Source organism: Periplaneta americana, chromosome 7 (assembly GCF_040183065.1).
Source record: "Periplaneta americana isolate PAMFEO1 chromosome 7, P.americana_PAMFEO1_priV1, whole genome shotgun sequence".
Taxonomy (NCBI): domain Eukaryota; kingdom Metazoa; phylum Arthropoda; class Insecta; order Blattodea; family Blattidae; genus Periplaneta; species Periplaneta americana.
Genome location: NC_091123.1, coordinates 10,261,971 through 10,282,710, shown reverse-complemented (window position 1 = coordinate 10,282,710; position 20,740 = coordinate 10,261,971). Strand labels below are relative to the sequence as shown.

At 39.5% G+C, this 20,740-nt stretch overlaps 1 protein-coding gene across 1 annotated transcript in view; it reads right to left on the bottom strand.

Moving 5' to 3' along the window:
* Edem2 (ER degradation enhancer, mannosidase alpha-like 2) overlaps positions 1-20,735 on the bottom strand; it is a 34,970-nt gene extending 14,235 nt beyond the window's left edge. The window contains exons 1-13 of the mRNA XM_069830300.1: positions 20,176-20,735; positions 18,398-18,443; positions 16,754-16,854; positions 16,632-16,671; positions 13,968-14,080; positions 12,562-12,715; positions 12,215-12,343; positions 10,562-10,765; positions 9,891-10,016; positions 7,075-7,179; positions 5,498-5,685; positions 4,095-4,254; positions 1,460-1,633 (exon numbers count right to left, since the gene is read on the bottom strand). Coding sequence (XP_069686401.1) covers positions 1,460-1,633; positions 4,095-4,254; positions 5,498-5,685; positions 7,075-7,179; positions 9,891-10,016; positions 10,562-10,765; positions 12,215-12,343; positions 12,562-12,715; positions 13,968-14,080; positions 16,632-16,671; positions 16,754-16,854; positions 18,398-18,443; positions 20,176-20,315 — 1,680 coding nt within the window. The 5' untranslated portion in view covers positions 20,316-20,735. The remainder of the gene's footprint in view (positions 1-1,459; positions 1,634-4,094; positions 4,255-5,497; positions 5,686-7,074; positions 7,180-9,890; positions 10,017-10,561; positions 10,766-12,214; positions 12,344-12,561; positions 12,716-13,967; positions 14,081-16,631; positions 16,672-16,753; positions 16,855-18,397; positions 18,444-20,175) is intronic.
* Between the last annotated feature and the right edge of the window lie 5 nt (positions 20,736-20,740).

The following is a 20,740-nucleotide window of genomic DNA, read 5'->3' as shown; positions in this document are numbered from 1 at the left end:
AAATATGTATCTAGTTAATACAGCAGTAAGCTCTGTCATTATAGCAACTTCATAGTTTTATATTTTCTCATTAAAATATTATGATCTCATTTAATACTGCTTTTCTTATAAGCAATAATTTAAAAACAATATACTTTGCATACTTCCACTCGGTAATGAGTTTTGGAATAATATTCTGGGGAAATTCCACAGATAGTAACAATATATTTCTATTACAAAAAAGAGTAATTAGAATAATAGTAGGTGCCAAATCTAAGGAATCGTGTAGAACTATTTAAAAAAAAATACAAATAATGCCCATGGCTTGTCAGTATATCTTTTCATTAATAATTTTCCTCGTATGTAATCATGAAAACTTTGTAACTAATTCAACAGTTCATAGCATAAATACACATAAAAAAAAATTACTTTCATACTCCATCGGCAAGTCTATCGTGCTATCAAAAAGGAGTGCGTTACATGGCAGTAAAAATTTTTAATAGCCTCCCTATCGATATAAAAAATGAAACTCAAAACATAAAATTATTTAGGGCCAAATTAAAGAAGTACCTAATTTCTCATGCCTTCTATTCTGTAGGTGAATTCATGACATTCAATAACACTTCATGAAATTGATACTAAAACTATGTGTTGTACTAGTAGACTATATTGTAAATCTCTTCTGTATATATTTCATCTAGACTGTAACTATAAATTAAGACTTTATAATAGTATTACGTTTTTTGACTTGTTCCATATTCTAGCTGTAAGCATGTATGAATACCATGGAATGTTAATAAATACAATACAATACAATACTCTTTCTTAAATATCATACACTTGCATCACCTCCATGTTCACTTGATAAAACATTACATTCAGAAATGAATCTGTTGTACATTCTTTGTTTTATGTCACTGCTATTTTGTACTTTACTACATTTTCTGCTCCTTTCCTCTAAACCCACTATGTGTGAGAAATATTGGAGAGCAAGATAGTTAATAGCTTTGTTGCCAAGAACTCAACATTAGTTGTTATTAGTTAACAACAACATTTTCTGCTTGGAGTGGAAATACTTATCATGTGTGTTACATGAAGTGCTTGCTGTATTGTACACTAATCCACAAGTGCTTGAATTGACATTGATGACACAGACACAATGTTCCAGAAGTCCCTGAGGTCACATTAAAGACCACCCCCATTGTGTCAAGTAACATATGGCATGTTGCGTCATCTTGTTGCAATTAACAATAACTTTCCCTTCTTCCAGCATCACTACGAATTAATGGTTGATGTCTGCGTACATAGCTGAAGTAACAGCTGTATCAAAGAAAAGGCTCACAATTCAGTTCTTAGAAATGGCACACCACACTCCAACTTTCTGAGAGGAGTGGTACTCCATGCAAATGTGGGTGTTCTGAGTGCTGACCAATTCTATATAAAATACTTTAAATGCAGAATTACATGAAATTCTTTGTACCTGAAACTCTGCAGCATGAAGCTTTCTGCGAGTGGGTCTTCGTGGACAAACACCATCAACAAGATTGCGAAGCGGCCTCCGAACTGATTCAGGGAACAAATGCAAGGTGTTCGGACAGGAACGTGCATACTCCAGATCAGCTTCGCCCCCTCGGAACTCCTGCTGCTCTGAGATCTGCAACACAACACTCACGAGTTTGTATAACAATTTTTACGACTACTAGGCATATATGTGTAAAATCATATGTCTTGACATCGTATATGCAATTCCAATAAGTAAGTGTTTAGAGAATGTTAATATGTTTGGCACTGACATAGAAAAGTGATCTCGTAAAATCAGCAACCACTACCTATAAGCAAGAACACAGAACTGTGATCATTCAGTGGATTCCCTATCACTATAGTGTGACAGAAAATGAGGCAGCAGCATATTGAAAAAACCAAGTATTGAAATTGTACATAAATATGTCCTATACATCTATTTCACTCTTCATACATCAGCTAATGACAGACAGTTTAAGATGAAATTGAAAGTAGGATAAAGACAAAACTTCAAGAAAAAACTAATTATCATTCCTGACATTCCCTGAGGCTTAAAGAAAAGCTGTTCTTCTGTGGTAACAATACATACGACATGATTGTCTCACCTTCACTACGAATAGGACTGGAATATTTGCAAGCCTAGGCTGTCTTCTTTGCAACCAATATGATGATAAAATGAACGTTGATCAACTACATAACTGCATGACTCTACTTGTATAATACCAAAGGCCAGGAAGTATTCACTTAACTTCCATTGTTGCTGTCTCTTTACTTGTTTTATTTACAGTTTGTTTACATTTTACACTGCATGAAGATATTTATATAATATACATTTTTGTTCCAGATTTGTTAAGTTTGCTGTGAATTTATCGGAAATGTTTTAATAAAACATGAACTCTGCAGCCATTTCATTGGTATTATGTATATTTAAAGAAATTCATCCCTTCATTTTACAGCTTTTCTGTAGTGAAAGACCAATCTCCTGAGCTGCTCACTGTTCCGAAAACTGACATAAAATAAACAGACAATGTTCAACAGAAGTGCACATTCCACTTTATTACAGAAGAAACAACACAAATGAATGAATGAAAAAAAGAGAGATAGACAGCTGATGAAGTTAGTTTCATTGTTTCACGTTAATGATGTTCAATTATGAAAGGATTCCCTGGTTTTAAATCACAGTACTTCAATTCTTCAAAATCATATCATTTCCTTAGACCATGTTCAGCTAATGTTGTGAGATGTAACAGTAATGGAACGGAGAAAAATTCTCTCCGGCGCCGGGATTTGAACCCGGGTTTTCAGCTCTACATGCTGATGCTTTATCCACTAAGCCACACCAGATACCACCCCGGCGTCAGAATCATCTCAGATTAAGCTCCAACTCTTGGGTTCCCTCTAGTGGCTGCCCTCTGCACTACGTCATAGATGTCTATGAACGTAGGACCAAAGTCCACACATGTGCTGAGGTGCACTCATTTTGAGTGACTGTGTGGACTTCGGTCCTACATTCATAGACATCTATGACGTAGTGCAGAGGACGGCCACTAGAGGGAACCCAAGAGTTGGAGCTTAATCTGAGACGATTCTGTCCGACGCCGGGGCGGTATCCGGTGTGACTTAGTGGATAAAGCATCAGCACGTAGAGCTGAAAACCTGGGTTCAAATCCCGGCGGCGGAGAGAATTTTTCTCCGTTCCATTACTCTTACATCGTATGATGACGCAGAATATCTGCATGGAAATATCATATGTACTTCGGTACATTAAAATAATATAATTGATATACATAAATCACTTCGTGATTTAAGACGGCGCTTATTCCGTCGGATCCCGGCCAACTAGTCACTCAAAACGAGTGCACCTCAGCACATGTGTGGACTTCAGTCCTACGTTCATAGACATCTATGACGTAGTGCAGAGGGCGGCCACTAGAGGGAACCCAAGAGTTGGAGCTTAATCTGAGATGATTCTGTCCGACACCGGGGTGGTATCCGGTGTGGCTTAGTGGATAAAGCATCAGCACGTAGAGCTGAAAACCCGGGTTCAAATCCCGGCGCCGGAGAGAATTTTTCTCCATTCCATTACTCTTACATCGTATGATGACGCAGAATATCTGCATGGAAATATCATATGTACTTCGGTACATTAAAATAATATATATAAAAATAATATATAATGTTGTGAGTTTCAATTTAAATATCCTGGAGACTTTACCGCACAGCAATGCCACACCACTTAAAACTAAATATCAAATTTTTCGGAGAAGTAAGCCACAGACCCAATTGTAATAAAAGTATTTTCGACTAAGTTTTGGACAAGAAATAATAATGTGCTGTTTCTGTGAGCGAATTATGGTTATACCTTGTACTTGTATATACACAAACATACATCATTGACAGGTTTCACAAAGTTTTGGCTAAGTAGTCCATGTCTTCTGTTTTTGTAGTGTTGATGTAACAGACACATACAATACATAATCATGGCTTCAAGTTTCAGAGTTTCCCCAAGTACAATTATTATTCATATTCTGTATCACATTTCCACCATTCTACTAAACACTTCCTCAATGTGTAACTGAAAGATCGGTACTTACCGTGACGACTGTGTAGTTGGAATTGCGAGCCAGAGAGAGTGGGAGGAGGTGAGCCTCAGTGGTGAAGAGGAACTCGTCCAGATCGAGCACCAGGTCCACAGGATCAGCAAACAGCAGGAACAAATACTTGAAGGTCTCGGCGAGCACAAAGGAATCCATCCTGTAACAAACAAGAGATTGTTTCAGGAAGTTTCTCACATGTTGGGATTCTAGGAAATAAAATAACAGAGAGATGCACTATAAAGGAAGCTAAGACTTTCAGAATTAACTAAGACCCAGATGAAGACCATTACTCTGGAAGAGTGAAGAATTCCATTTCTGACGTTGAGGCAACTTTAGGGAGTAATTCATTACCCTGTTTTATCTTATAAGTAGTGGCGGCTTGTGGTTTGAAAATATGGTGGTGCACAATGGATATCGAAGAGGAGTAAAACATACTGTACTTTCAAGTTTAAAACCGTGTATACCTGAGGGCGTATACATATAAAGCTAATTTATATGCAATTAATAAATAAAATGACTAAAGACAAGCATACCTATTTATACAGAAAGTCCAAAAGTGGAAAGGGTTTTAGGTGGAGCTTCTACGTTCTCTATATTGCGATTTACCCTCATGAAAAACATTTTAGCACAGAATCGTCATCAGAATGCTACCAAGTACCAAGTGCAACGTTTTCGTTCATAAAATTCAAATGCAGCTTTCATAGACTGTCGGGAGATACCAGCACTTATTGTCAGAATGACAACTCTTAGAACTTTAAAGCAAAATACAAGCTCCTGTATGTATTGTGCTGTTTGTGTGCATGTAGATTGAGAAAGTAATATGCGAAATATGCGACTGTCCGTTGCACAAGCCGAATGAATATATTTTTCATGCTTATTACTTCGGACAAATGTCTAGTTGAAACAGATACCTTCCCGGTGAATTTAGTTTCTACTGCAATGACATTGGTGTCCATGCCAGGGAGTGCGACAAACCATTCTCAATGAGGAAAGCAGTAGACCACGCCTCCAACCCCCGTGTTCCCACACTAGTCGAACATCTCTATAAACTACCTTCCATAGGTTTTCAACATCTCTGCAAACCAAGAGGCTCGGAGGCTCCTGCAGACGTACAAAACAAGACGCCATCTGCAGATAGTCATGAATGAAAATTGTAAAATAAAATTATATTTTTAATAGTAACAAAGCCGGGAGATTAGCAACATTACTGGGGGGTGTACAAACCTGCAACCTCCTTGAGAAGCCGCCACTGCTTATAAGGTAAAATTAGACACAAAATGTAGAAATTACTACTAGACAAGTCTCAAAAGAATAAATGTACATGAATCACAGTATTCCATTAATAAGCTTATCTCCTTTATTTTCACATTTCTGGGGCTACTCTACTATAATGTTTTTACCTGTCTTCATGCATGCCTGTACGAACATCCTTGACAGCTGCATAGCCACACGGAACCCGGGCATATTTCTGCAGACTCCTCAATACATTACGCCCCACTTCCAAATAGTAGGGGTCAGTTGTGGCTCGGTACAAGAAGTAGGTCGACTCAAGGAATTCTGGGCGGAGAGGATGTTGGCCCCAGTGAACCTGTACACAAAGCATTAGTACGAACATTAACCACACTCAGTTAACTGTAAACTTCGGGTGTACTGATGCCTTTACCAAAACCATACTAAAATGTTTTCAGTTTCTACAAGGGGGTATTTACTGGTTCTTGTGGGAGATCCCTCATGCATTTTGTTATATCACTGATTTCTGAATAACGTTTATAATGATACTCCACATGCAATAGCCTCCAGTCTGTCACTTTTAATTTATTATAAAACTCAGTTTACAGCTCGGTTATTATTAGTATATCTGTGCAGTTGTGTCCATTAAGAAAAGAGAGAGAAAGACATATTTGTTTGGTTAGCCAAGTGCTGGTGTTATTAGTGAGAAAAAATATATCCACATGGCCAGGAATGGACTTTGGAAACTTACAGTTTTCACAATTGGTTATTAAGGAGTTCAATACCTATCAGTGAAATCTCCCTCATTCTCTCTCTCTTCCTCTCCCACTCTCTTCAAATGAAGACTCAGTATCTTTAGTAAAAATTATTATATTCCATGGTAAGACGTCCTGTTGGTTGTGTCTAACTTTGTTACTAAATTCAGATTACAGCTTCTTGAAGTTATGCTTATTGATCAAAACTGTTCTGAAATGCTTTAGACGAACCATTTTGCCAGTTTAAATACTCTTTTTTTTTTTCTTTCAAATGGCTGGGTAATTGAAAAAAATCTTTATTGACCCACTTGTCTTCTGGCTTCCCAATATCGCTCCCATTCAGAAATGCTGGATAACAACAGGCAACGACTAAGTGACTTCTGTCCATTTCCTCCAGTTGATCACACTGTGTGCAGTAGGATTCGGGCAAGATGTCGATCCAATAGAAGTGCTTTGCCAAACAGTCATGACCAACAGTTAGGCAAAAAGCTGCAACAGCATTCTTTCTAGGCTGATCGGCCACACTGGAGAATTCACTATACCAATGCTTGGTGGAAGTTCGTTCTGTTAGCTCCTGATTATATATGCTTTTTACAGTGTTCCATGTATAGAGTTTGGAAGAGTGATATGAGGTCTTATAGGCAGTTATTTGTAGGATTTTGGTAGTCTTTTTAGCTCAGATGTCAGCCAGACTGACAGGTCAGTTTACATAAGGAACTCATATTTTTAACGCAACATTCATGCTAAATATCAATCAAGCATGAATGAATGAAAGAAAGCTGTAGGAAGAATTCAAATCAGTATGAGATCTGTTTTACAAGGTTCTGGGCTTTTTGCTCATTATATACTAAAAATATATAACAAAGTTTGGAGTGCAGTAGTGAAACAACGAACGAGTTGTAAGTACCAAACTGTCAGTTCGAAACTGATTGTCAAAGATGGTGTTGACATTTTCTTCCAATGAGGAATAGTTGGCTCTGTGCCGCGTGTACCTGGAAGTCTGTGGTGAAGGCTTCAGGGATGAAGTTGTGTCTCTGCATCACCTGGTACAGCATCTCGTGTGTCTCCACCGCAGGCTTGATGTCACCCTTCAGCACCTGCACAGGATAATCGAGCAGTGGTTACATTTCCAAGTCATTCACTATTCTATCATCTTCTACTCAATTAGCTGAGCTTTTGTGTAATCAATTTTAACACGATATTGACAGATTATATTGTAGTTTACTTATGTTTGCCTTAAGAGATACCTGGCAACATAGCAGAAAATTACATTCGAGTGATTAAATAGAAGCATTTATAGAGAAGAGAGTATTGTGTCTTTAATTAATGCAGTGTCTTATTATAAGCAATACTATGACAACATTATCCTTACGTTAATAGGCTTACACAGTGAAAGTGACCTCAGAAGCATATTCCCTCCTTGTCAATTTGAAACTAGTTCCCAATTTGTGCACTTCAAACATGAGTGTTGATGAGTATCGTTGCACATGGGACATTGTCAACCCGTGAGATTTTAAATCAACATATTCAACTTTCAAATTGTACATTCTATAAAATGTCAAATTCAAAACTTTCTTGAAAAATCTAGTCTCATCTTATCACAATCTATTTCAGATGGATTTCGATACAAAAATCACAAGCTTCAAAGCTTCAAGACAATCAGGCAGTGCACTAGACACAGTACTACATGAATAGCAAACTCCTTTTATATAACAGCTGAGACTAACAGAGGGTAAATGGAGATCTGATTTGTGTCTTCTATTAAAATTATGTTGTTTGTTGTTTTCTAATGCCAGGCATTTGACAATAAAGTCATTTGACCTCTTGCACTCCAATATTTTTCAAACATATCATGGTCAGCCACAGAAGCACAGATTTTGAGGTGTTCCGAATCCATTTCTTGGTTTGAGTTGCACAATGGGCAGTTAGGGGACTGATATATTCCAATTCTATGCAGGTGTTTGGCCAAACAATCATGGCCTGTTGCCAATCTAAATGCAGCTACAGACGATTTTCGTGGTAAATCGGGAATCAACTGTGGATTATGATGCAGACAGTTCCATTTTTTCCCTTGGGATTGTGTTATCAAATTTTGTTTGTTGAAGTCTAAGTATGTAGATTTAATAAATCTTTTCACAGAGTAATATGTAGATTTAGTAACAGGTCTGTAAGTAGCAGTGCTGCCCTTCTTTGCTAAAGCATCTGCATTCTCGTTTCCCAGGATTCCACAATGGGATGGTATCCATTGGAATACAATTCTTTTATTGAGTGATATTAATTGAGAGAGCATTTTAGTTATTTCTGCTGTTTGAGATGAAGGTGTGTGTTTAGAGACTATTGACAGAATAGCTGCTTTGGAGTCTGACAATATAACTGCATTCTTAAATTTATTGATGTGGCAAAGAAGATTCCTGAGATTTTCACTTATTGCAACGATTTCTCCATCAAAACTTGTTGTTCCATATCCAAGAGATCTATAATCTATTAAAATTATAAATGTTTTGATAGCTTTCTTTTGGAAAACAAAAATATGTTCAGCTTCAGATGAGTTTCCTCAAAATATTAATCCATATTTCATAACGAAAACATGCAACGTATGCCATTTTAAGAGTGTTTATATCAGTACACAATAAAAATCTTAATGCATAACACGCAAAGCTCAATTTAGGAGTAATATAACTGTGTCCTTTAGATTAATTGCTAGTCAAAAGAAGTTAAGTCCAGTGGTGGGGTTGCCATCTTTTTAGTCTCTGGACAGACTAGAATTAAAGCATTTCCTTTGTATTTGTGTAACAGTTATATCACTATGACAACTTTGTCTGTAGTATCAGGATCGACCACAGAAAGGCACTATATTGGAAAGGCTATTAGAGGCACATCAGTACCCTTTCTTCACTACTTCTTTATTCTTTTGCTTATAATTTCTTGTTTACATATAGACAGATGGACTCAGATATTTGATATGCCTCAATGAGTTACTACGCCCTTCCACTTTTTCCTCTCTTTTTTTTTTTTTTTGTTATGATACGATGATCATGATTATGTAGCACCAGGAGAAGTCTTAAATCTAGACTTAACCTACACTCCAGATCATGGACGAACACAAGGACAGTTCTCTTTAAGTAAAAATCCCTGTGCTTTCATCAGGACTCGAACTCGGGACCTCATGAACTGTGACCAGAAACTCTGACCACTAGATCATGACGATGGTCAATAATTCATTACTGTTTTTTCCATCATTTAAAATAAACACATTCTAATTACTATTAATAATAATAATAATAATAATAATAATAATAATAATAATAATAATAATAATAATAATATTTACTTAAAATGACTTGGAGAGAACTGGAGGTTCATTGCCACCCTCACATAAGCCTGCCAATCCTGAGCAAGATTAACCCATTCTCTATCATCATATCCTATCTCCCTCAAATCCATTTTAATATTATTCTCCCATCTACGTCTCGGCCTCCTCAAAGGTCTTTTATCTTCCTGTCTCCCAACTAATACTCTTTATACATTTCTGGATTCATCCATATGTGCTACATGCCCTCCCCATCTCAAACGTCTGGATTTAATGTTCCTAATTATGTTTCATAAAGAATACAATATGTGAAGTTGTGTAACTTTCTCCATTCTCCTGTAACTTCATCCCTCTTAGCTCCAAATATTTTCCTAAGCACCTTATTCTCCAACACCCTTAACCTCTGTTCCTCTCTCAAAGTGATGATGATGATGATGCAATGTAATATAACCACCAGCTGTACGCCTATACGTGCAGCACAACTATTTAACTTGTTACCTGCAGGCCAGGCCAGAAGGCAAGGAGAGCATCCATGAAGTTGCGTGAGTTGGTGTGTGGACGGTGCATGTGTACATCTAGCAGCATGGGGCCCTGGCTGATGTACTTCATCACGGCTGAGTAGTGCTGCAACACAGTTACATCAACCATCAATCAAGGCAACCACGCAAGCTAGTATTTAAATGCGTTGCTAAGATTTTTAAGGAAACTAATTCCTTGTTCACTTCAAGGGGGTAGTTAGCCTTTTTTGGAGAGAGAGACATATGGCGATCTCAGAATCAGGAGGTTATGTCTCATTCTGGTAACCATGAACAGATAAATCAAAATGTTGTATTCAGTGATTAAAAGGTATCAGAGGCAGGTTGCCACAAGAGAAGTTTCTATGTCTCTTGTAAATTAAAAATTGGGTTCCATTTTTTAGTTATTTTAAGTGAAAATGCACCAAAATAATTTCCTTTTTATTTTATAAAGCACTGCTGTATTCTGATCTGCCATCTCATTCATCAAACTTGTCAAAGCATTTTAAGAAACAAAATTTACTCTACTTATTACTTGTCTGATTTCTTTCTCAGCTTATCACTAGCCACGGTAGTCATGTTAAGAAACAAGGCTCTTGATCACCCCACAATAATGGGTTCAGTACACATGCATGACAAAGGCTTTCCTCACACCTTGTTAAAGCGCCCCAAGTAGCGCTCATCCCCCAGCAGAATGTATGCCTTGAGACAGTACTCATAGTAAGAGTCGATGCCAGCACCCACACCGGAGTCCCTGCGCACCCAGTCACCCGAGTGGATGTTCAGAACAGTTCCCATCAGATCTGAGCTACGGTGGCGCATCTTCCACAGCTCGTCCATGGCTCGGTGCGCTTTCTCCTGCAATGACATGCAACAAACTCTTCAAGAATTTCACAAAACATAAAGTTACGTTTAGAATCACACACAGATTGTCTTACTGACTAGGTATTTTCTGAAGCCTAATATTGTGCTGTACCTTCTCTATGGCTACTTATAGATAGGCTATGAAGATTTAGTATAAAGAACTGCATCAACTCCTCAAGAATAATGTGATCTTTTCTCGACACTATATTACGTATATTTTAAAACAATTTCCGATTAGATAGTCCTACGATTAATATCCATGTTAAGACCTATCTCGATTATGTAATCTCTTAACACTTCATTTATAAAAAAATGAAGTAATGAGATATTAATTCATTTCAATTACTATTTAACTTATTTATAAATGGCTTCTAGAGAACCCGGAGGTTCACTGCCGTCCTCACATAAGTCTGCCATCAGTCCCTATCCTATGCAAGATTAATCCAGTCCCTATCATCATATCCCAACTCCCTCAAATACAGTCTAATATTATCCTTCCATCTACATCTCAGAGTCGGCCTGGGCAGCGCAGTCTTCTGTGCTCGAGGTTGCGGGTTCGATCCCGGCCTAGGTCGACGTCATTCAAGTGTGCTTAAATGCAACAGGCTCATGTCAGTAGGTCACATTGTCACACAATTGTACCTACACTGATTCCACCTTTCTGATACTCCTACTTGTCTGTGGTGTAATAATCATGATGAAGATCTGGAACACATTCTTCTATACTGTCCATCCATAAACCACAAAAGAAGTAAATTAAAATCATCAGTACCGGTTGCAGAAGACACAGCCCTGCTGTATCTGAGCCATTCAGAGCAGAAGTGGTGTAAGTCAAAAATGGGTAATGAGGCTAAAAGTAAACATTCTGTAATATACAGCGCAAAGTAGCAATTAATATTAAATTTATTTAAACTATTAGTAGTCAGTGAATAGCACGAAGGACATATTAATTGCTACTGTGTGCTGTGTTTTACAGAATGATTACTTTAAACCTCATTACCCAATTTTGACTTACACCACTTCTGCTCTGAACGGTTCATATATTGACTACACCCCTACTCTGGCTACTAGCAACAGGCATCTATAATGAACACCGATCAAAATACCCCTAATTTCTTATGAAAGCCAAGAACTGAAAAGACTACAGTGGACTATAGTGGCCTTTATGTTGTCAGCAAACAACTGGATACATTAAGAAGATTGATTTATTCACTGCGAAAGCCTAAAAACGCATATTAAATAATGTAATTTGCAACTGATCAAGCTGCCATTAGAAGTATAACTAACTAAAAATAAAACAACAATACAGATTAATTTCAAACTAATAAAAGTAAGTCAACCCTATATATTGCACTGAAATCTATGGCTATTATAATTTCCATATTACTAAAACGAAGTTCTGTAAAATGGCATTAAGGCCTAAGAATATCACATATATGGTACCTCAAAAATAGGTTCACCCGTCAGGCGTGAAAGTGCTGCCATCTCTAAGATCATGGTCCCTGCGCAAGCTGTGCATGTTTCACGTGATGATTCCAACTTAGGGCTTTTCAGCCCAAACCTCAGGTTTATCTGAAAACATACGACTAAATTAGATTTCTGACAAAAAATCCTGTGGCAAGTGGGGTGGAAGTGCTGTTATATAAAAAGAAACGTCAATAAAGATAGACTACAGCTACAGGACTATGACTATGGATAAATTATGAGCACAATAGAGAATTCAAGTGGCACAAGCCAATCAGGGGGGAGAACCACTTTCGTATTCATAGACTCAAGTACTGATTGCTGACCCTAGCATGTGGGATTCCAGTTGTAGTGTTGAAGGCAGGTAACAGGCGGTACCCCAGGTCCCGTGCCACCTGCAGCAACTCCCCACGGTACCACCGCATGATGCCCGCTCGCTGCTGGAGGTAATCTGCCAAGATGTGGCCAGACAGCAGTCCACTGTAACAACATAAACTCCTATACTGGATGCCTAATTCAAAAGAAATTTCCGAACAAGAACAGTATTATACTAGGCTTTTTCAATGTACTCCTATCTACATCTACAGAAACAAACCATGATGTCATCTGATAAAATGTGATGCACAGTGACTGAACTGCATCATGCAGAGCAAAAGACAGATGCCCGCAATTATGTTGAGCATGCATGTATTATAAGAGGGATGAAGTTACAGGAGAATGGAGAAAGTTACACAATGCAGAACTACACACTTTGTATTCTTCAACTGACATAATTAAGAACACTAAATCCAGACGTCTGAGATAGGCAGCGCATGTAGCACATATGAGCGAATCATGCATATAGTGTGTTAGTTGGGAGACCTGAAGAAAAAAGACCTTTGGGGAGGCTGAGACGTAGATGGGAGGACAATAATAAAATGGATTTGAGGGAGGTGATGCTAGGGAGTGGATTAATCTTGCTCAGGACAGGGACCAATGGCGGGCTTATGTGAGGATGGCAATGAACCTCCGGGTTCTCTAAAATCCATTTGTAAGTAAGTATTCACGTATTATAAACAAACACTACTGACTTTTTATCTACTAGTACGCATAAATGACACTCGGAAATTAAACACAGAATAAATAGGGGAAATGCCTGTTATTATTTGGCTGAGAAGCTTTTGTCATCCAGTCTGCTCTCAAAAATCCTTAAAGTTAGAATTTATAAAATAGTTACATTACCAATTGTTCTGTATGGTTGTGAAACTTGGACTCTCAATTTGAGAGAGGAACAGAGGCTAAGGGTGTCCGAGGATAAGGTGCTTAGGAAAATATTTGGAGCTAAGTAGGATGAGGTTACAGGAGAATGGAGAAGTTACACAATGTAGAACTGCAGGCATTATATTCTTCATCTGACATAATTTGGAATATTAAATCCAGACATTTGAGATGGGCAGGGTATGTAGCACATATGGGCGATCCAGAAATGCATAGTGTGTTAGTTGGGAAACCTGAAGAAAAAAGGCCTTTGGGGAGGCGGACGTAGATGGGAGGATAATATTAAAATGGATTTGAGAAAGATGGGATATGATGGTAGGGACTGGATTAATCTTGCTCAGGATAGGGACCAATGGCGGGCTTATGTGAGGATGGCAATGAACCTCCGGGTTCCTTGAAAGCCCTTTGTAAATGTCTTTGTTCACTTGCACTGTCTTCATTAACTTGATACACAAGAGACAAGTCAGTGTCTTACCCCAGGACTCTGATGTTGGTCTCGAAGACAGAGACTATCACATCGTTGTCAAAGCTGACATCCCTCAATACCAACTTGACTGCATGTTCAAATTCCTCGAGATCTCCCAGCACCTGGACATGAATACACAACACATAGCTATCAGAGACACAAGGCCAAACTTACGACAAAAAACAAGCCAGTCATCAGCGCAACTTCATCATCACTGTCACCATTAACAACAGAATTAGGATTTTTACATAATACTGATACACAAAATATGCTTTGTCAGAAATATGAGCGGGAGAGGGGGAGAGAGAGAGAGACAGAGAGGGAGAGGGGGAGAGAGAGACAGAGAGGGAGAGGGGGAGAGAGACAGAGAGGGAGGGCAGGGAGAGAGAGACAGAGAGGGAGAGGGGGGAGAGACAGAGAGGGAGGACAGGGAGAGAGAGGGAGAGGGGGAGAGAGACAGAGAGGGAGAGGGGGAGAGAGACGGAGAGGGAGGACAGGGAGAGAGAGGGGGAGAGAGACAGAGAGGGAGGACAGGGAGAGAGGGGGAGAGACAGAGAAGGCGAGAGAGAGAGAGAGACAGAGAGGGAGAGGGGGAGAGAGAGAGACAGGGAGGGAAAGGGGGAGAGAGAGACAGAGAGGGAGAGGGGGAGAGAGACAGAGAGGGAGAGGAGAAGAGAAGAGAGAGAGACAGAGAGGGAGGACAGGGAGCGAGAGGAAGAGAGGGGGAAAGAGTGACAGAGAGGGGGGATGGGGAGGGAAGAGAGAGAAGGGGAAGGGAGGAAGAGGAGACGGAGATTGATAGGGAGAGGGGAGGAGGAAGTGGGGACAGAAGGGGAGAGGGGGAGATGGAGGAAGAGAGAGGTGGAGGGAAAGAGAGAGGGAGATGGAGATAAAGGGAAATAAGAGAGAGAGGAAAAGGAGAAAAGGGGGATAGGGGATGGGGAGGGGGAGAAAAGGGAGATATGGAAAGGAGGGGAGATGGGGGAAAGGGGGAGAGAGATTGAGGGAAAGAGCGAGGGAGAGGAAGGGTGAGGGAGAGAGGTGTGGGAGGGGAAGAGAGGGAGAAGGGGAGACTGACAAAGAGGGAGGGAGAGGGAGAGAGGGGGAAAGAGAGGGAGAGTGTGTGTATGTGTAATGCCTACCCACTTCACTTCCGTGATTCGAATTCTGCATACTGCGGATATATGGCAGGACTGTGACCCATTTTCAAGTCGCACACCATTTCGGAGGGCCACGTCATGCACGATGTGTATTTCTGAGGAGTTATGTCGTGTTCTAGGGTGAGTCTATGTGTAAGTGTAGTGTAGGAAATGGGTGAGGATGATGATGTTGAGAAAGGGACAAGGGGAAACCTGGTGCCGGCATGTAGCCTACTCCTGTTGAATAGCACCAAGGGGGCCGCTAGCTTAACGTCCCCATCCGACGGACGAATCACTATCAACAGTGACATATGCCTTCTCTTCATATACACTGCGGAGAGATTTGGGATTTAACAAAGGCATACTGGTGCACAATTTAGTGATTAGAAGTTGTGCACCTCCATCTCTTCTAGTCCCAAGGTAGAAATTTTTAATGAAAATTTTTGGCCTCGCCGGGAATCGAACCTGGGCTGGCTAATCTGAAGCCAGACGAGCTACCACAGAGCTAACTCGGCAGACTTCTTTCAAAAATATTATTATTTTAATGTTCAGACACTTGACATTTGCCGTCTTGCTTCATAAAGGTCTGTCCACAATCACTTAATTTTACACATGTGATTAAATGTTCTTTGTTCATGATGGAGACACTTTCATGACACAGAAGACACCCTAAAGATGGGAGGATAGAGATTAGGTGCAAACGGTCATGCCAGGTAGTTATTCGAAAGACTGCTACAGCATCTCTTCTTCGTCCATCTGGTACTGATAAGTTATTGTCTATTAGATTTTTCCAAATTTTTCCCTCATAAGAAAAATCTAAATATTATAATAACAGCCAATCGAGAGCATAAACGTTGCATGCAATTATAAGAATCCTATGAATCCACTGTCACTTTTTTTATATAACTTTCATCTGTACAACCAGTATATATATATTCACCAAAAATGCGGTTACATACTTTCACAGTAAAAAAATAATGCTCTCGAAGTTACAGACTACTTTTTCCCCATCTGATAGAGCACAGAGTAATGCTACATCACATTGAAAGTAAAGGAAAAAATGCTCCACTTTCGTCTGTTTACAATTTTCGCTGTCCCGCGCCGTGGCATCGTGGTCTAAGGCATCATGCCTGGGACTTGAGTTACGGAATGCGCGTTGGTTCGAGTCCTCTTGGGGGAAGAAATTTTCTCATGAAATTTCGTGTATGGGACCGGTGCCCACCCAGCATCGTGATGCACTTGGAGAGTTACAATAGGTACCGAATTCCGGTTATGCAAACCAGCTATAACGGCTGGAGGGCTCATCGTGTTAATCACATGATACCTCCATTCTGGTTGGATGATCGTCCACCTCTGCTTCGGCATGTAGTCGTGAGGCCAGCAGCCGGCTGGTCGGTCTTGGCCCTTCATGGGTTGTAGCGCCACGGATTATTTTATTATTATTACAATTTACATTATGAATAGAGGATTTCATTTTACAATCTCTGCAAGAAATTAATTAAACATGTGTCCAACATAAACATGTCATACTTACAACAAGAGTATCCAGGGTGTCAATAAGAGTCAGCGAGAAGCTGAAATGGAAAAGCATGAACATGTTAGTTTTCATATACAACATTCCTGATGCAGCTTTACGAGTAGGTGCTAGCTGCTTACTTTCCAAGAGTATCGTCAATGTCTCCCCTGCTGGGCTCCGTGCCCCTCCACCGTCCTGAGCAGCTGAGTGGCATCAGCTCATCGGCAGGATAAGCATTCTCCTGCAACACAATGGAGCATTGCTGGAATGTGTGAATCTGTGGCAGAATCTCCCAGGAATCAATCATCAGTCCCTCAAGTGAGTTTTTTTTTTTTATTATTTTAGTATGTTATTTTACGATGCTTTACCAACATCTTAGGTTATTTAGCATCTGAATGAGATGAAGTTGATAATGCCGGTGAAATGAGTCCGGGGTCCAGCACCGCAAGTTACCCAGCATTTGCTCATATTGGCTTGAGGGAAAACTCCGAAAAAAACCTCAACCAGGTAACTTGCCCCGACCGGGAATCGAACCCGGGCCACCTGGTTTCGCGGCCAGACGTGCTAACCATTACTCCACAGGTGTGGATCCCTTAGGTGAGAAACTGTCAAACAATTGCAGGCTGATTCCAGAGTTGACAGCAAATTTTGCCGCAAATAACTTATTTCATACAATATATTTCACTGTAGGTGACCCAGATGATGTCTGTTTACAGCGAGCAGGAGGAAATGAGGGAGGGAGAGGTGATGAAAGAGATATGGACGAGACAGAAGAGGTGGAGAAGGTGACAAAAAGAGCAATACAAATGGTAAATGTGCCAGAAGTAGCAGCAGTGAAGGAGAGAGTAGAAGAGGCAGTATGAGTAGAGATACAGCATGCAGTAGAAATTGTGAAGATTGTGGCCATAAAGGAGATGAAGAAGTAGAAGGTGTCAAAGGAGGCAAAACAAGCAGTTTAAATAACAAAAGAGGTGACAGTAGCTGCGTTCAGCCGGGACAGTGCTGAAATAGCGACCATATTGAACGTCTTGCTGACCGACAGCACTGAAATAGCAACAGACATTTTTCGTAGCAACACTTTTTTTTTTCGCTGCAAGCCAGCGAAAGTGAAGGGGGCAGGCAACAATCAATGGTGTCTTATATTCTGAAGCACATGGAACAATGGTGTATTTCTTTGCAAACACAGCGGACATTTTGAAATCTGGTCTTTCAGCCACTCACAGCTGCTGTCCTCGAAAAATGGATAGCTGAATGAGTGAAAGAGATGCGGTAAGAGTTGGCAAAATAAGATAGGCAACAGTGACAGTGGAGAAAAGAAGAATAAGAAAAAGTAGATAACAAAGCAGACAACAGCAGCAATGGCTGAGGGCAATGAAGGACATTGGCAGAAGTCTGGTAGTAGAGGTGGCAATGGAGACAACAGCAAAAGAAGATGGAAGAGTAGTTTAGTAAGTTGGGTCTCAGCATAGCTTAGATGCTAAGAGCACTCAGCACACCAAGCTGAGAGTCCTGGGTTCAATTCCCAGTGCCGAAATGAATTTTTCTCCATTAATAAGAAAGTAATTTAGACCAACTGAAGAGTGATGATGGTCATTTAACTTCAAAAACATGCACAATCAAAATTTTATTTTGATCGGATCCAACTGTTTTCCTGAGAGAAATTTTCAGCTGTGAAGCAAAATTTCTGTGCACATGGAAGTCTTTAAGCAGCTGCATACAAGCACAATTTAAAGAGAATACTGCTTCAAAGACATTACAGTACATATTAAATAACAGTAACTCACCATGTATGCTCTGTAAGCATGGTAGAACATGTCCCTCGCTTCTTCCCTGTAAAATGGAGACAACAGTAAGCTAGCAATATGGTAAAATATCTACCATAACATAACACTCAAAGATAGCTACATTAATTATAGGCAGCAAAAACTGTCGCCATTTTGGTAACTCTACTTTTCACTTATACTTTGTACAGGAAGTCCCAGTGAACTTCCCCAGTGTTTCTGTCGGCCAAACAGTGGTAGATATCCCCTTGCTACTGCCTTGTGTCAGCAAACTCTCACCCCTTCACCAGATTAAAACTTAAAGACTACACTCCAGAGCAACTACTATTCCTTCCAGTTTTTCTTCAGTAAGCACACAGGGCTGTTGTTGACTTCCCCGGTTATTCATAGAACCTATTTCATTACACCTATTCATTAAGCTGTTGTTGTTTAGTCAACTATCAGAAGACAGGTTTAACCTCTTAAGTGACACCAATAAGGCATCACTCATGAGGCAACTAATACAGAAGATAATGGGGTAGAGTGGCCAGTTCCTTTCCCCCTCCATAGCATACATCGCTGACTAGCAACATATTACATTACCTAATCAGACGTCAGATGTATACACAAACAATGTTCTTCCTCTGACACATATCATCATCAAGTGAGATGTAGGTCTACTGCCTGATAATAGATGTAGGCTTACATATCAGCCAGAACCTCAGCCAGAGGTTTTCATTAAATTAAGACCTAGTATTGTTTTTCTACACATAACTGGTAGCCAGGAAATTTACGTCTAAAATTTTCCTTTGTTCTGCCATACAATTTATTTTTCTGTATGTAGCCTAACTAACGTTCTCCAAATATGTAACAATTCCAAAACACAACACAACGTTAAAGAATAAAGAACACATTCAATTAAACAAGTTCTATGAATGATCGGAAAAGCCAACGACAACCTCTTGTGCTTACCGAATAAAAACTGAAGTAGAAGCTGTCTTGAAATGTAGTCCTAGAATAGATCTATAACATAGGCCTAGTATGTAAGTTTTAATCCGGCAAAGCACTGCTGAGTTCGCAGATGCAAGCAGCAGAAGTGGCAGGGAGGACCTGCCACTGATTAGCTGACATAAACACCGAGAGGTTTGCTGGGGCTCACTGTATTTGGGCCTACTGTACAAACATAGGAAGTCCTAATTTCCTACACAACCCACATCAGTCTACAAAAAAAAAGTAAGAGTAAAAGAAAATAAACAACTGGCTTGCTATAATGTAGGCCTAAGCAATTACTTTGTAATCTGCATTTCTCTTCAAACTGGCTTTATCAAAGTGCCTTAGACGTTTTTGCCATGTCCTACAGCTTATGATGTAGCCTACTAAGGTAAAAATGTTTCGTTGTAATTATTTGTTGCCTAAATTACACACAGGTCTACTGCTGTGCCTATGAAGTTCAATTCAATAAGAAAAGAACTAGGCTGAAAAGAATGTTATTTGTTTCAGGATAGGTTAAGTTGAAGTTTCATTGTAGGCCTAGCCTATATAAAACATATAGGTAGGCTACACCCATTCACTTATACACTCATACTTTCCAACGCATCCTTCTAGTTGATAGCCCCACCCTTAAATGGATAAATAAATAACCTCTAATATGGCACATTCCCAGTTTCTTCACTGTTTATATTCACCAATTTAGTTGCTGAAATGAGCTTTATTGCAAAAATGGTGAACAATAATTTTACAATATGGTTTAAAAACAATATTGCTCTCTACTGTTTACATTGAAAACAGGGCTTTTTACTTACTTCAATTCCTCCCTTTCTTCACTTGTCATTGCCTGGGCCACATCTCCCAAATGAGCTAAAATAGAAGTTAGACCGAGGCAAAAGGTGAGCACTATCATCATTGCAAGTATAAGTCCCTTTAATGAATATAGACTTCCCATTTCTAAGTCAGTGCACAAGTAATTCTCGTAACTAACACTGACTTTTTGTCAAGAAATATTCAGTATAGATCTTGATGTAAGATATGCCATGATGTATAATGTGTTATTAACTATAATAAAATATGAACAGTCACAATGAAATAGACTTCACATTCCGAGTAGTTTCATTTTCGTCCGTTTATGTAACACACGAAACATTCTGTTCACTACACAACAAGCACAATACACATATCAGGAAATTATCTAAATACACATATTTTAATTAAATAATAACGCTAACTGTGATACGAACGAAACAACAAATTTTACACTTCAATCCCTGCCAAGTAGCCATACAATTTCCCCAATTATCACAGATTATATGTAACATGCACTTTGAGCAGACGTCACAATGGCCTACTCTAATCGCATGAATTTCAGCTCGT